At 53.3% G+C, this 12,651-nt stretch overlaps 2 protein-coding genes across 4 annotated transcripts in view; one reads left to right on the top strand and one right to left on the bottom strand.

The window, feature by feature from the left end:
• The window catches only part of LOC133339612 (centriole and centriolar satellite protein ofd1-like), a 39,612-nt gene extending 37,210 nt beyond the window's left edge, over positions 1–2,402 (top strand). For 2 of the 3 annotated variants that reach the window (XM_061547737.1, XM_061547738.1), the window contains exons 20-21: positions 115–182; positions 1,773–2,400. In XM_061547737.1, coding sequence (XP_061403721.1) covers positions 115–182; positions 1,773–1,812 — 108 coding nt within the window. In that variant the 3' untranslated portion in view covers positions 1,813–2,400. Of the gene's footprint in view, positions 1–114; positions 183–1,772 lie in introns of all 3 variants that reach the window. The other variant, XM_061547736.1, reaches the window with a different exon arrangement.
• Positions 2,403–6,225: 3,823 nt separating this feature from the next.
• Positions 6,226–12,651, bottom strand: part of LOC133339616 (neuronal membrane glycoprotein M6-b-like) — a 36,099-nt gene continuing 29,673 nt past the window's right edge. Inside the window, exons 4-7 of the mRNA XM_061547746.1 lie at positions 11,190–11,391; positions 10,645–10,718; positions 8,831–8,896; positions 6,226–7,167 (exon numbers count right to left, since the gene is read on the bottom strand). Coding sequence (XP_061403730.1) covers positions 6,970–7,167; positions 8,831–8,896; positions 10,645–10,718; positions 11,190–11,391 — 540 coding nt within the window. The 3' untranslated portion in view covers positions 6,226–6,969. The remainder of the gene's footprint in view (positions 7,168–8,830; positions 8,897–10,644; positions 10,719–11,189; positions 11,392–12,651) is intronic.

The raw sequence follows: 12,651 nt of genomic DNA, 5'->3' as shown, positions 1-12,651 counted from the left end.
CCGTGTGTCTCTGTGTCTCTGTGTCTCTCTGCGTGTCTCCGCGTGTCCCCGTGTGTTTCTGTGTCTCTGTGTCTCTCTGCGTGTCTCCACTTGTCCCCGTGTGTCCTGTCCCAGACTCCACCGCCACCTGGCGGACTTGGCTCCCTGTCCGTGGGGAGCGAGGCTGTTGTCTCCAGAGACAGGTGAGTGAGACACAGGCGGGTAGGTGGGTGAGTGAGTGGGTGGGTCGGTGGGTGGGTGGGTGAGTGGGTCGGTGGGTGGGTCGGTGGGTGGGTGGGTGAGTGGGTTTGTGGGTGGGTGAGTGGGTGGGTGGGTGAGTGGGTGGGTGGGTGGGTGAGTGGGTGGGTGAGTGGGTGGGTGAGTGAGACACAGGCGGCGCGCGTCCCCCCGAGTCTCCTGCACCCGCGTAGACGCTCGCTAGCAGCTCACTGCGTGTGTCGCTGTGGTCACGGTGGTTAGTGGATGGGTGGGGGAGTGGGTGGGTGGGTGGGTGGGTGGGTGAGTGGGTGAGTGAGTGAGTGAGTGAGTGGGTGGGTGAGTGTGTGAGTGAGTGGGTGGGTGGGTGAGTGAGTGAGTGGGTGGGTGGGTGGGTGGGTGAGTGGGTGAGTGAGTGAGTGGGTGAGTGGGTGGGTGAGTGTGTGAGTGAGTGAGTGGGTGGGTGAGTGAGTGGGTGAGTGAGTGGGTGAGTGGGTGGGTGGGTGGGTGAGTGGGTGAGTGGGTGGGCGAGTGAGTGGGTGGGTGGGTGGGCGAGAGAGTGGGTGGGCGAGTGAGTGGGTGGGCGAGTGGGTGGGCGGGCGAGTGGGTGGGCGAGTGAGTGGGTGGGCGGGTGGGCGAGTGGGTGGGCGGGTGAGTGGGTGGGCGGGTGGGTGAGTGAGTGAGTGAGTGGGTGAGTGGGTGGGTGGGTGAGTGGGTGAGTGGGTGGGTGGGTGAGTGGGTGGGTGGGTGAGTGGGTGAGTGAGTGGGTGAGTGGGTGGGCGAGTGAGTGGGCGGGGTGAGTGGGCGGGTGGGCGAGGGAATGGGTGGGCGAGTGAGTGGGTGGGCGGGTGGGCGAGTGGGTGGGCGGGCGAGTGGGTGGGCGGGCGAGTGGGTGGGCGGGCGAGTGGGTGGGCGAGTGGGTGGGTGGGTGAGTGGGTCAGTGGGTGAGTGGGTCGGTGGGTGGCTGGGTTAGTGGGTCGGTGGGTGGGTGGATTAGTGGTTAGGTGAGTGGGTGGGTGGGTGAGTGAGTGAGTGAGTGGGTGGGTGGGTGGGTGAGTGGGTGGTTAGGTGAGTGGGTGGGTGAGTGGGTGGTTAGGTGAGTGGGTCGGTGAGTGGGTGGTTAGGTGAGTGGGTCGGTGAGTGGGTGGGTGAGTGGGTGGTTAGGTGAGTGGGTCGGTGAGTGGGTGGTTAGGTGAGTGGGTCGGTGAGTGGGTGAGTGAGTGGGTGGGTGGGCGGGCGGGTCGGTCGATGGGTGGGTGAGTCTTAGGTATGTGGAGCGGTGGCGCAGTGGTTAGCGCGCTGGCTGTGAACCCGGCGACCCAAGTTCGATTTCTGTTCACGGCCACCACCAACGCCAGGGACGATTATCTGAGCCGGTCGTGGGCCTCCCCTAGGTCGACTCGGACTCAAACGAGTACCTGTGTGGCGTGTCGTGAACATCGCCACTGGGGTAGTGCTGGCCACCCACCCCCTCGTGTGCTGTTCCAGCCTTCGTAGTTGCTGCTACTCGCTCAGAGCTCTTGCTGCAACAGTCTGTACATGCTGTGCGGGGTGGGGGGGTCTTTGTTGTGTTGCAGTGTCGACACGGCGTCACACGGAGATGATGACTTCTGGTGACACCAACATGAAGACTCGAACACACACGACAACACACAAACCCACTAACAACAACAACACTGAGTAGCGGTGACCTCACCAGGGTGCTGTGTGCCAGGCCAGGTGCATTCTGACGCCACGTGAAGTGTCAAAGGCTCGCAGGAGGTTATGGGACAGACCCTGCAGGTGCCATGGGTTGACTGACTCAGATACACCACCTGCGCTACTCACTGTGTCAACTTTCTGGAGTTTATCCACCCGGCGCTCCGCTCGTTGTTGTGAGCATTGCTGCCTCTCTGCTCTCCGTTGTTGTTGGAGGGCGACTGCCTCCTTCACGAGCCTCCTCCATAGAGGCAAGTCCACTCAGCTCCACGTCGTCCTGTGCCGCATCACTCCATCTCTTCTCAAGCCGATACGGCGCCCCGTTTAGCCCCCTCTGTGCGGCCAAACAGAGGCTGCTTGGGTATGCGGTGGTTGGGCACGCGGGTTATGTGACCCAGCCAACGGAGCCTTGCCTACTGGAGCAGCTGACCGATAGGACTATTTCTAGGTCTTCTTGGTTCTTTCGGTAAAGTCACGTAGAATGGAAATACTAAAATAATAAAAATAAAACATTAAATAATTCTCACGACGTTTCGGCCACAACGCAAGCAGCCGTCCTCAGGTGAAGAACAGGTCTGTCGAGAAGACAGTGTCTGAATGACACACTCCAGCTTAAATAGACGCTCCAAGCCTTGGGGTGTTTCATTCAGACGCTGTCTCCCCGACAGACCTGTTCTTCACCTGAGGACGGCTGCTTGCGTTGTGGCCGAAACGTCGTGAGAATTGTATTTTATTATGTTTTATTTTTATTATTTTATTACTTCCCTTCTACGTGATGACTTTACCGAAAGAACCAAGAAGATCGATTTGAAATCGTTTAAAATCGCCGCTGATTAAATCTCTGCAGCCAAAAATATTTTTTTTCTCGCGTGAAAAATTCCTGTGAAACTTTCCACGGCTTTTAAAAACAAACCGCGTGTGACATTTGAAAAAAAACGCGCAATATCACGACACAAAATAGCGTACAATGTTTATTTTTTAAATGGCTGGAATGTTTTCTCATCGAGTGTGACACACATCACGTTCGCCTCGCCTCGTGGTCTTCACGACGACGACGACGACGACAACAATCATCGCTCCGAGTCACCGTCACACGGCAAGAGTCCTCGCTCAGCGCAACGAACATCACAGGACGCTCAAACGCCGTTCTAGCAATGCCCTAACGCCGTTCCAACGCCGCTTGAACAACACTCTAACAACACTCTAACGACACTCTAATGCCGTTCTAACGACACTCTAACGCCGTTCTAGCAATGCCCTAACGCCGTTCCAACGCCGCTTGAACAACACTCTAACAACACTCTAACGCCGTTCTAACGACACTCTTACGCCGTTTTAACGCCGCTTGAACAACGCCGTTCCAACGCCGCTCTAACAACACTCTAACGCCGTTCTAACGACACTAACGCCGTTCTAACAATGCTCTAATGCCGTTCTAACGCCGCTTGAACAACACTCTAACAACACTTTAACAACACTTTAACAACGCTCTAACAACACTCTAACGCCATTCTAACGACACTAACGACACTCTAAAGCCGTTATAACGCGAAGTGTGTCCACCGTGTGATAACGCGGTTCCTGAGCGCACAACTTTAGGGACTACTTTCCGTGAGCTGCGCGGGTTCGGAGCAGCGCTACGGCACGCGGAGTGATACGGAGCGATACGGAGTGATACGGAGCGATACGGAGCGATACGGAGTGATACGGAGTGATACGCGGACAAGGCATTATCACGGTGGGCTACGTACGGTACAGAAGAAGGTCAATGTAGTACTCTCAGATTAACATAATGTAGCAGCTACATAATGTACACCATGTACGCTTGTTAGCCGTGAATTACCCAACCAATACACCATTGGAACCTCATTTGCCAGTAAAAAATATGAATTGTTTTTTACTCTTCTATCATCTGATCCAAGCCACGTGAGACTAGGCTCTAAGGAAAGCTGTCTCGGGTGTGGACCAATCAACTTCAAGGACAGTGCACGTTATCAGAGTTGTGTGTTTTTTTTTGCATTATGACTGCAGGTGTTGTGGTCTATGCAAACATGACTCCTTGTAAATAAGGTGTCAGTTTTGTTGCCAGATAGAAGGGTAAAAAAACACTTATCAACCCAACCGATAGTAGAGATCCATTGTCATTTATATTTCTTCCCACGTGATCGTGTCACACGTGACGACATCACGTGATCATCTCACTCGTGATGACGTCACGTGTATCACGTCACCGGTGACGTCATTGCAAGTGACGACATCACGTGTATCCCGTCACTAGTGACGACATCACGTGTATCACGTCACTAGTGACGTCATCACGTGTATCCCGTCACTAGTGATGACGTCACGTCTATCACGTCACACGTGACGTCATCACGTGTATCCCGTCACACGTGACGACATCACGTGCATCCCGTCGTCTGATGATGACACTGGCGGTTGTTGTGATGACCGGTTGTTGTAATTACCGGCTGTTGTTGTGATTATCAATTGTTGTTGTGATGACCGTCGAAACGTCACGGCTACTCGAATGTGTGAATGTGGCCGTGGTGGTGGTGGGTTGACTCTCCAACACACACCGACCGGCGAGTGCTGAACTAGCAACTCATTGGCACCTTGTTTGTTGTTTGCGTGATAAACCCTTTGACTCTTCTTGGTTCTTTCGGTAAAGTCGTCACGTAGAAGGGAAATAATAAAAATAAAACATAATAAAATACAATTCTCACGACGTTTCAGCCACAACGCAAGCAGCCGTCCTCAGGTGGAGAACAGGTCTGTCGGAAAGACAGTGTCTGAATGAGCACCACCAAGCTTGGTAGCGTATATACTTAAATATATACTTAAATATAAACTTAAATATACGCTGCCAAGCCCGGTGGTGTTCAGAAGAACAGGTCTGTCGGAAAGACAGCGTCTGAATGAGCACCACCAAGCTTGGCAGCGTATATACTTAAATATATACTTAAATATATACTTAAATATACGCTGCCAAGCTTGGTGGTGTTCAGAAGAACAGGTCTGTCGGAAAGACAGCGTCTGAATGAGCACCACCAAGCTTTGCAGCGTATATACTTAAATTTATACTTAAATATACGCTGCCAAGCTTGGTGGTGTTCAGAAGAACAGGTCTGTCAGAAAGACAGAGTCTGAATGAACACCACCAAGCTTGGTAGCGTATATTTAAGCTGGGTTGGAGGGGGAAGAGCGCCTTGACAAAGGAATTTGCATATCAAGAGGACAGCCCTGTTCTTCACCTGAGGACGGCTGCTTGCGTTGTGGCCGAAACGTCGTGAGAATTGTATTATGTTTTATTTTTATTGTTTTATTACTTCCCTTCTACGTGATTACTTTACCGAAAGAACCAAGAAGATGAATCCCTGCAGTCACGAAAGAAGCTTTACATCGAAACCCTCGGCTAATCGACTAATTGTCTGTGTCGACGCAACATCTAGATCTAGCCCAACAAAGTTAAACTATCTGGTACCACTGGTGGTATCGGCGCGCTGAGCGAGGACTCGCTGTCATGCTCGTCGAAGCGTCATCACAAGGGAAGGACTCGGGGTACTATGAAAAAATACAAGACGGCGTTAATAGCACTCTGACGCATTCCGTAAACTATCACGACTCTGTTTAAAAACCACGGCTACTCAACCTCGACAGCGACAACAACGAATATCGATGCAGCGTCCGTGGGTGCAGTCAAAACAGCTGATGGTGTGATGGGGATGGTGATGGTGTGATGGGGATGGTGTGATGGTGATGGTGTGATGGCGATGGTGTGATGGCGATGGTGTGATGGTGTGATGGTGATGGTGTGATGGGGGTGGTGTGATGGTGATGGTGTGATGGGGATGGTGTGATGGGGATGGTGTGATGGCGATGGTGTGATGGGGATGGTGTGATGGGGATGGTGTGATGGTGTGATGACGATGGTGTGATGGGGATGGTGATGGTGTGATGGGGATGGTGTGATGGTGATGGGGATGGTGTGATGGTGATGGGGATGGTGTGATGGGGATGGGGATGGTGTGATGGGGATGGTGTGATGGTGATGGGGATGGTGTGATGGTGATGGGGATGGTGTGATGGTGATGGGGATGGTGTGATGGCGATGGTGTGATGGCGATGGTGTGATGGGGATGGTGTGATGGGGATGGTGTGATGGGGATGGTGTGATGGCGATGGTGTGATGGGGATAGTGTGATGGCGATGGTGTGATGGGGATGGTGTGATGGTGTGATGGTGATGGTGTGATGGGGATGGTGTGATGGTGATGGTGTGATGGGGATGGTGTGATGGTGTGATGGTGTGATGGTGATGGTGTGATGGTGTGATGGCGATGGTGTGATGGCGATGGTGTGATGGCGATGGCGATGGTGTGATGGGGATGGTGTGATGGGGATGGTGTGATGGCGATGGTGTGATGGCGATGGTGTGATGGGGATGGTGTGATGGCGATGGTGTGATGGCGATGGCGATGGTGTGATGGTGTGATGGGGATGGTGTGATGGTGATGGTGTGATGGTGTGATGGCGATGGTGTGATCGCGATGGTATGATGGTGTGATGGCGTGATGGTGTGATGGGGATGGTGATACAGCTGGAGTGAACAGGAAAGGTCACTGAGGGTCAGAAGGATCAGGGGTTAAAGGTCACCACTTATTGAGCAACAGCACAGGGGTCACAGCTCACGGGGGTAGCCAGGGTCACGGAGGTAAGAGGTCACGGACACTGATGGGAGGTTAGAGGTTGGGGGTCAAGGTTCAGGGGGGTCAGGGCTGGGTTGAAGGGGTCATGGGTCACGCTGTCAAGCTACCAGGAGGTGCACCCTTCGCAGGGTCACAGGTCACAGGGTCACAGGTCACAGGGGGCGGGGCTCAAGCACTCAGGGATTTCAGGGGTTCGTGGGTCGGAGGTCGTGGCGAGTGGCTCAGGGGGGTCTTGCGGGGGTCGAGGCGACCCCTTGTGGGGGTGCGAGGGGGTCTCAGGGGGTCTTGGGAAGTGACCCCCTAGTGGGGGTTCCAGGGGGTTCCAGGGGTCTTGGGAGGCGACCCCCTTGAGGGGGTCCCAGGGGGTCTCAGGGGTCTTGGGATGTGGCTGCGAGCCCCTTGCCGTTGTGCAGGTCTCCCATCTCCGCGTCTCCCGCCCCCAGCGGCGCCTGCTGGGCACCACCACCGCCACCGCAGGAGGCAGCCGCTGGCCCCGGGGAGGAGGCAGACGCGGCGAAGGTCTTCACGTAGCCCCAGTTGGCCGTGAGCACCATGAGGTAGTGGATCTGTTCACGGGGGATGGGCGGGCGGGTGGCAGAGGTCGCAAACGGGTTTTGATTCCTTACCCGTACACGCACCCGGCCGGGTACGGGTTCCCGTTCCGTACCCTACCCGAAATGAGTGACAAACGGTGACTCACCAGTGACTCACGGCCTACCCGTACCCTACCCGAAATGAGTGACAAACGGTGACTCACCAGTGACTCACGGCCTACCCGTACCCTACCCGAAATGAGTGACAAACGGTGACTCACCAGTGACTCACAAGCTACCCGTACCTGTACCCTACCCGAAATGAGTGACAAACGGTGACTCACCAGTGACTCACGGCCTACCTGTACCCTACCCGAAATGAGTGACAAACGGTGACTCACCAGTGACTCACGGCCTACCCGTACCCTACCCGAAATGAGTGACAAACGGTGACTCACCAGTGACTCACAAGCTACCCGTACCTGTACCCTACCCGAAATGAGTGACAAACGGTGACTCACCAGTGACTCACGGCCTACCCGTACCCGTACCCTACCCGAAATGAGTGACAAACGGTGACTCACCAGTGACTCACGGCCTACCCGTAACCGTACCCTACCCGAAATGAGTGACAAACGGTGACTCACCAGTGACTCACGGCCTACCCGTACCCTACCCGAAATGAGTGGCAAACGGTGACTCACCAGTGACTCACGGCCTACCCGTACCCTACCCGAAATGAGTGACAAACGGTGACTCACCAGTGACTCACGGCCTACCCGTACCCGTACCCGGCCGCACCAGGGTCGCAAACGGCTACCCGTAGCCGTACCCGGCTGGGATTTTTTTGCACATTTTTGTAGGCAGCATAAACAAACGGCGCTTTCTCTGGAAGATTTTATTGTTTTTGTAGGAGATGTTTCAATTTGTGTAGAGTACATTGTAAATGTATCTTTGTGATTGTGTTGTGTGTTGCGGTTGCACCAGAATCAAGCGCCGAATGCCTCACAGGGTTATTCCAAATAAGTGTCAGTGTTAGGGTTAGGTTTGCGTTCGGTTAGAATTAGGTTATGGTTCGTGTTAGTTTAGTGTTAGGTTAGTGTTAGATTAGTGTTAGGTTAGTGTTAGATTGGTGTTAGGTTTGGTTAGGGTTAGTGTTAGGTTAGTGTTAGATTAGTGTTAGTTTAGGTTAGTGTTAGGTTAGAATTAGGTTAGCGTTAGGTTAGAATTAGGTTAGTGTTAGATTGGTGTTAGGTTGGGGTTAAGTTAATGTTAGATTAGTGTTAGGTTTGGTTAGGGTTAGTGTTAGATTAGTGTTAGGTTAGTGTTAGGTTAGAATTAGGTTCGTGTTAGATTGGTATTAGGTTTGGTTAGGGTTAGTGTTAGATTAGCGTTAGGTTAGAATTAGGTTCATGTTAGATTAGTGTTAGCTTGCTGTTAGGTTTGGCTAGGGTTAGTGCAAGATTGCCGTTAAACTAAACGAAATCAAATTTATTTGTATTCCATCAAGTAAGTCTCACTGGGCGATGTAGCTCCGTTCAGGAGCGCGCCCTGCCCATCACAAATAGACAGCCCGGCCACGTGACTCACCGCCACGTGGACATCTACAGCTGCAGCCAAATCCTCTAACTGCACGTCTCTCAATGTGGAGGTAAACCCACTGGACACCACGTGACCAGCGGGTCTGGGCACTCACCATGGCGATGACGGTGGCGGCAGCCCCAGCGTAGGCCACGATGAAGAGGTGGTGGGCGAGGATGAACTGCGACAAGAGACGCACAGAGCAGAGGTCACAAACGGGGTTTGATTCGTCTTCTTGGTTCTTTCGGTAAAGCCACGTGGAATGGAAGTAATAATAAAATAATAAAAATAAAACATAATAAAATACAATTCTGACGACGTTTCGGCCACAACGCAAGCAGCCGTCCTCAGGTGGAGAGCAGGTCTGTCGGGAAGACAGCGTCTGAATGACACACTCCAGGCTTGGAGCGACTATTTAAGCTGGGATGGAGGGGGAAGGGCGCCTTGACAAAATAATGTGCATATCAAGAGGAATTTAGCATATTTATGGGAAATGCAGATATGCTAAATTCCTCTTGATATGCACATTATTTTGTCAAGGCGCCCTTCCCCCTCCATCCCAGCTTAAATATACGCTCCAAGCCTGGAGTGTGTCATTCAGACGCTGTCTTCTCGACAGACCTGCTCTCCACCTGAGGACGGCTGCTTGCGTTGTGGCCGAAACGTCGTGGAATTGTATTTAATTATGTTTTATTTTCATTATTTTATTATTTCCCTTCTACGTGACTTTACCGAAAGAACCAAGAAGATGAATCCCTGCAGTCACGAAAGCTTTACATCTGGTTTTGATTCCTTACCCCCCGTACCCGGCCGCACCAGGGTCGCAAACGGCTACCCGATACCCGTACCCTACCCGATACCCGGCTACCCGTACCCAGCCGGGTACGGGTACCCGTTTGCGACCCTGGTGTGGCCGGGTACGGGTAGGCCGTGAGTCACTGGTGAGTAACTGTTTGCCACTCATTTCCCAACGTCTTGTCTCTTCTCACAATTCAAGTTCCTAGAATCAACCCACCCGCGCCTGCAACATGGCTTCATCCCAGAGGTCGCAATCAGGTACCCGATACCCGTACCCTACCCGGGTACGGGTACGGGTACGGCCGGGTACGGGTACCCATTTGCGACCCTGGTGCGGCCGGGTACGGGGGGTAAGGAATCAAAACCCGTTTGCGACCTCTGATGTCCAGCACCACGCCCTGACACTCTGTCTCCTCAGCGGCAATGTTTACCACATCCATAGCAGGTATTCGTTTGAGGCTGAGTCGACCTAGGGCAGGTCCAGTACGGGTTCCGATCATCGCTATCACTGGTGTTGGAATCGAATTGTGCCAGCGTGTGTCTGTGTGCTAGTGAGTGTCTGTGTGCTAGCATGTGTCTGTGTGCTAGTGAGTGTCTGTGTGCTAGTGAGTGTCTGTGTACTAGTGAGTGTCTGTGTGCTAGTGAGTGTCTGTGTGCTAGTGAGTGTCTGTGTACTAGTGAGTGTCTGTGTGCTAGCGAGTGTCTGTGTGCTAGTGAGTGTCTGTGTGCTAGTGAGTGTCTGTGTGCTAGTGAGTGTCTGTGTGCTAGCGAGTGTCTGTGTACTAGTGAGTGTCTGTGTGCTAGCGAGTGTCTGTGTACTAGTGAGTGTCTGTGTGCTAGTGAGTGTCTGTGTGCTAGCGAGTGTCTGTGTACTAGTGAGTGTCTGTGTGCTAGCGAGTGTCTGTGTGCTAGTGAGTGTCTGTGTGCTAGTGAGTGTCTGTGTGCTAGTGAGTGTCTGTGTGCTAGTGAGTGTCTGTGTACTAGTGAGTGTCTGTGTGCTAGCGAGTGTCTGTGTGCTAGTGAGTGTCTGTGTGCTAGTGAGTGTCTGTGTGCTAGTGAGTGTCTGTGTGCTAGTGAGTGTCTGTGTGCTAGCGAGTGTCTGTGTGCTAGCGAGTGTCTGTGTGCTGTCACCTCCTGCGTGTTGCACATGTTTTCCAGGGCTCGGTCGCACAGAACGGCCGTCGAGTGGTTCCATGGTAGGATTCCTACAAAACGACACCACATCACCATCAACACAACATCACCATCAACACAACATCACCATCAACACAACATCACCATCAACACAACATCACCATCAACACAACATCACCATCAACACAACATCACCATCAACACAACATCACCATCAACACAACATCACCATCAACACAACATCACCATCAACACAACATCACCGTCAACACAACATCAACATCACCATCAACACAACATCACCATCAACACAACATTACCATCAACACAACATCACCATCAACACAACATCACCGATGGTGGTGTTGGTAGCGGTGGTGGTGGAGATGGTGGGGGTGGTGGACGTGGTGGTGGAGGTGGTGGTGGTGTTGGCGGTGGTAGCGGTGGTGGAGGTGGTGGTGGAGGTAGTGGTGGTGGTGGAGGTAGCGGTGCAGGTGGTGGTGGAGGTGGTAGCGGTGGAGGCGGTGGAGCTAGCGGCGTACCGTACTGGCGCAGGTCAACGCACACCGTGGGTGAGCTTGACCCTGCTGCTGCTGCTGCGGTGGTGGAGGTGGTGGAGGTGGTGGAGGTGGTGAGCGCCGCATGGCACGACGCGCGGATGTTGAGGGTGAGGAAGACGGGCAGCGCAGCGAGCCCCAGCACTCCCAGCCAGAGCAGCGTGAGCAGGTAGGTGAGTCCTATAAACTACAACATCAACAACAACATCAACACCATCAACACCATCACGTAGGTGAGCCCCAGCACCCCCAGCCAGAGCAGCGTGAGCAGGTAGGTGAGTCCTATAAACTACAACATCAACAACAACATCAACACCATCAACACCATCATCACCATCAACACCATCATCACCATCATCACCATCAATACCATCACGTAGGCGAGCCCCAGCACCCCCAGCCAGAGCAGCGTGAGCAGGTAGGTGAGTCCTATAAACTACAACACCATCAACACCATCACCATCATCAACAATGCCATCACCATCATCAACAACACCATCAACACCAACACCATCAACACCGTCACCATCAACACCGTCACCATCAACACCATCATCATCAACAACACCATTAACACCATCAACACCATCACCATCAACACCATCACGTAAGTGAGCCCGATAAACTACAACATCACCACCACCAACACCATCACCAACACCATCACCACCAACACCGTCACCACCAACACCGTCACCAACACCGTCACCACCAACACCGTCACCATCAACACCGTCACCATCAACACCATCATCATCAACAACACCATCAACACCATCACCATCAACACCATCACGTAGGTGAGCCCGATAAACTACAACATCACCAACACCATCACCAACACCGTCACCAACACCATCACCACCAACACCGTCACCACCAACACCGTCACCAACACCGTCACCAACACCGTCACCACCAACACCGTCACCACCAACACCGTCACCACCATCACCGTCACCACCAACACCGTCACCACCAACATCGTCACCACCAACACCATCACCACCATCACCGTCACCACCAACACCGTCACCACCAACACCGTCACCACCAACACCGTCACCACCAACACCGTCACCACCACCAACACCGTCACCACCAACACCGTCACCACCAACACCGTCACCAACACCATCACCACCAACACCGTCACCACCAACACCATCACCACCAACACCGTCACCACCAACACCGTCACCACCAACACCGTCACCACCAACACCGTCACCTCCAACACCATCACCACCAACACCGTCACCACCAACACCGTCACCACCAACACCGTCACCACCAACACCGTCACCACCATCACCGTCACCACCAACACCGTCACCACCAACACCGTCACCAACACCGTCACCAACACCATCACCACCAACACCGTCACCACCAACACCATCACCACCAACACCGTCACCACCAACACCGTCACCATCAACACCAT

This window comes from Lethenteron reissneri, unplaced genomic scaffold (genome assembly GCF_015708825.2).
Source record: "Lethenteron reissneri isolate LAM-NWPU_2019-01 unplaced genomic scaffold, ASM1570882v1 scaffold_1937, whole genome shotgun sequence".
In the NCBI taxonomy this organism is placed as follows: Eukaryota; Metazoa; Chordata; class Hyperoartia; order Petromyzontiformes; family Petromyzontidae; genus Lethenteron; species Lethenteron reissneri.
This window is presented reverse-complemented; position numbering and strand designations above follow the sequence as displayed.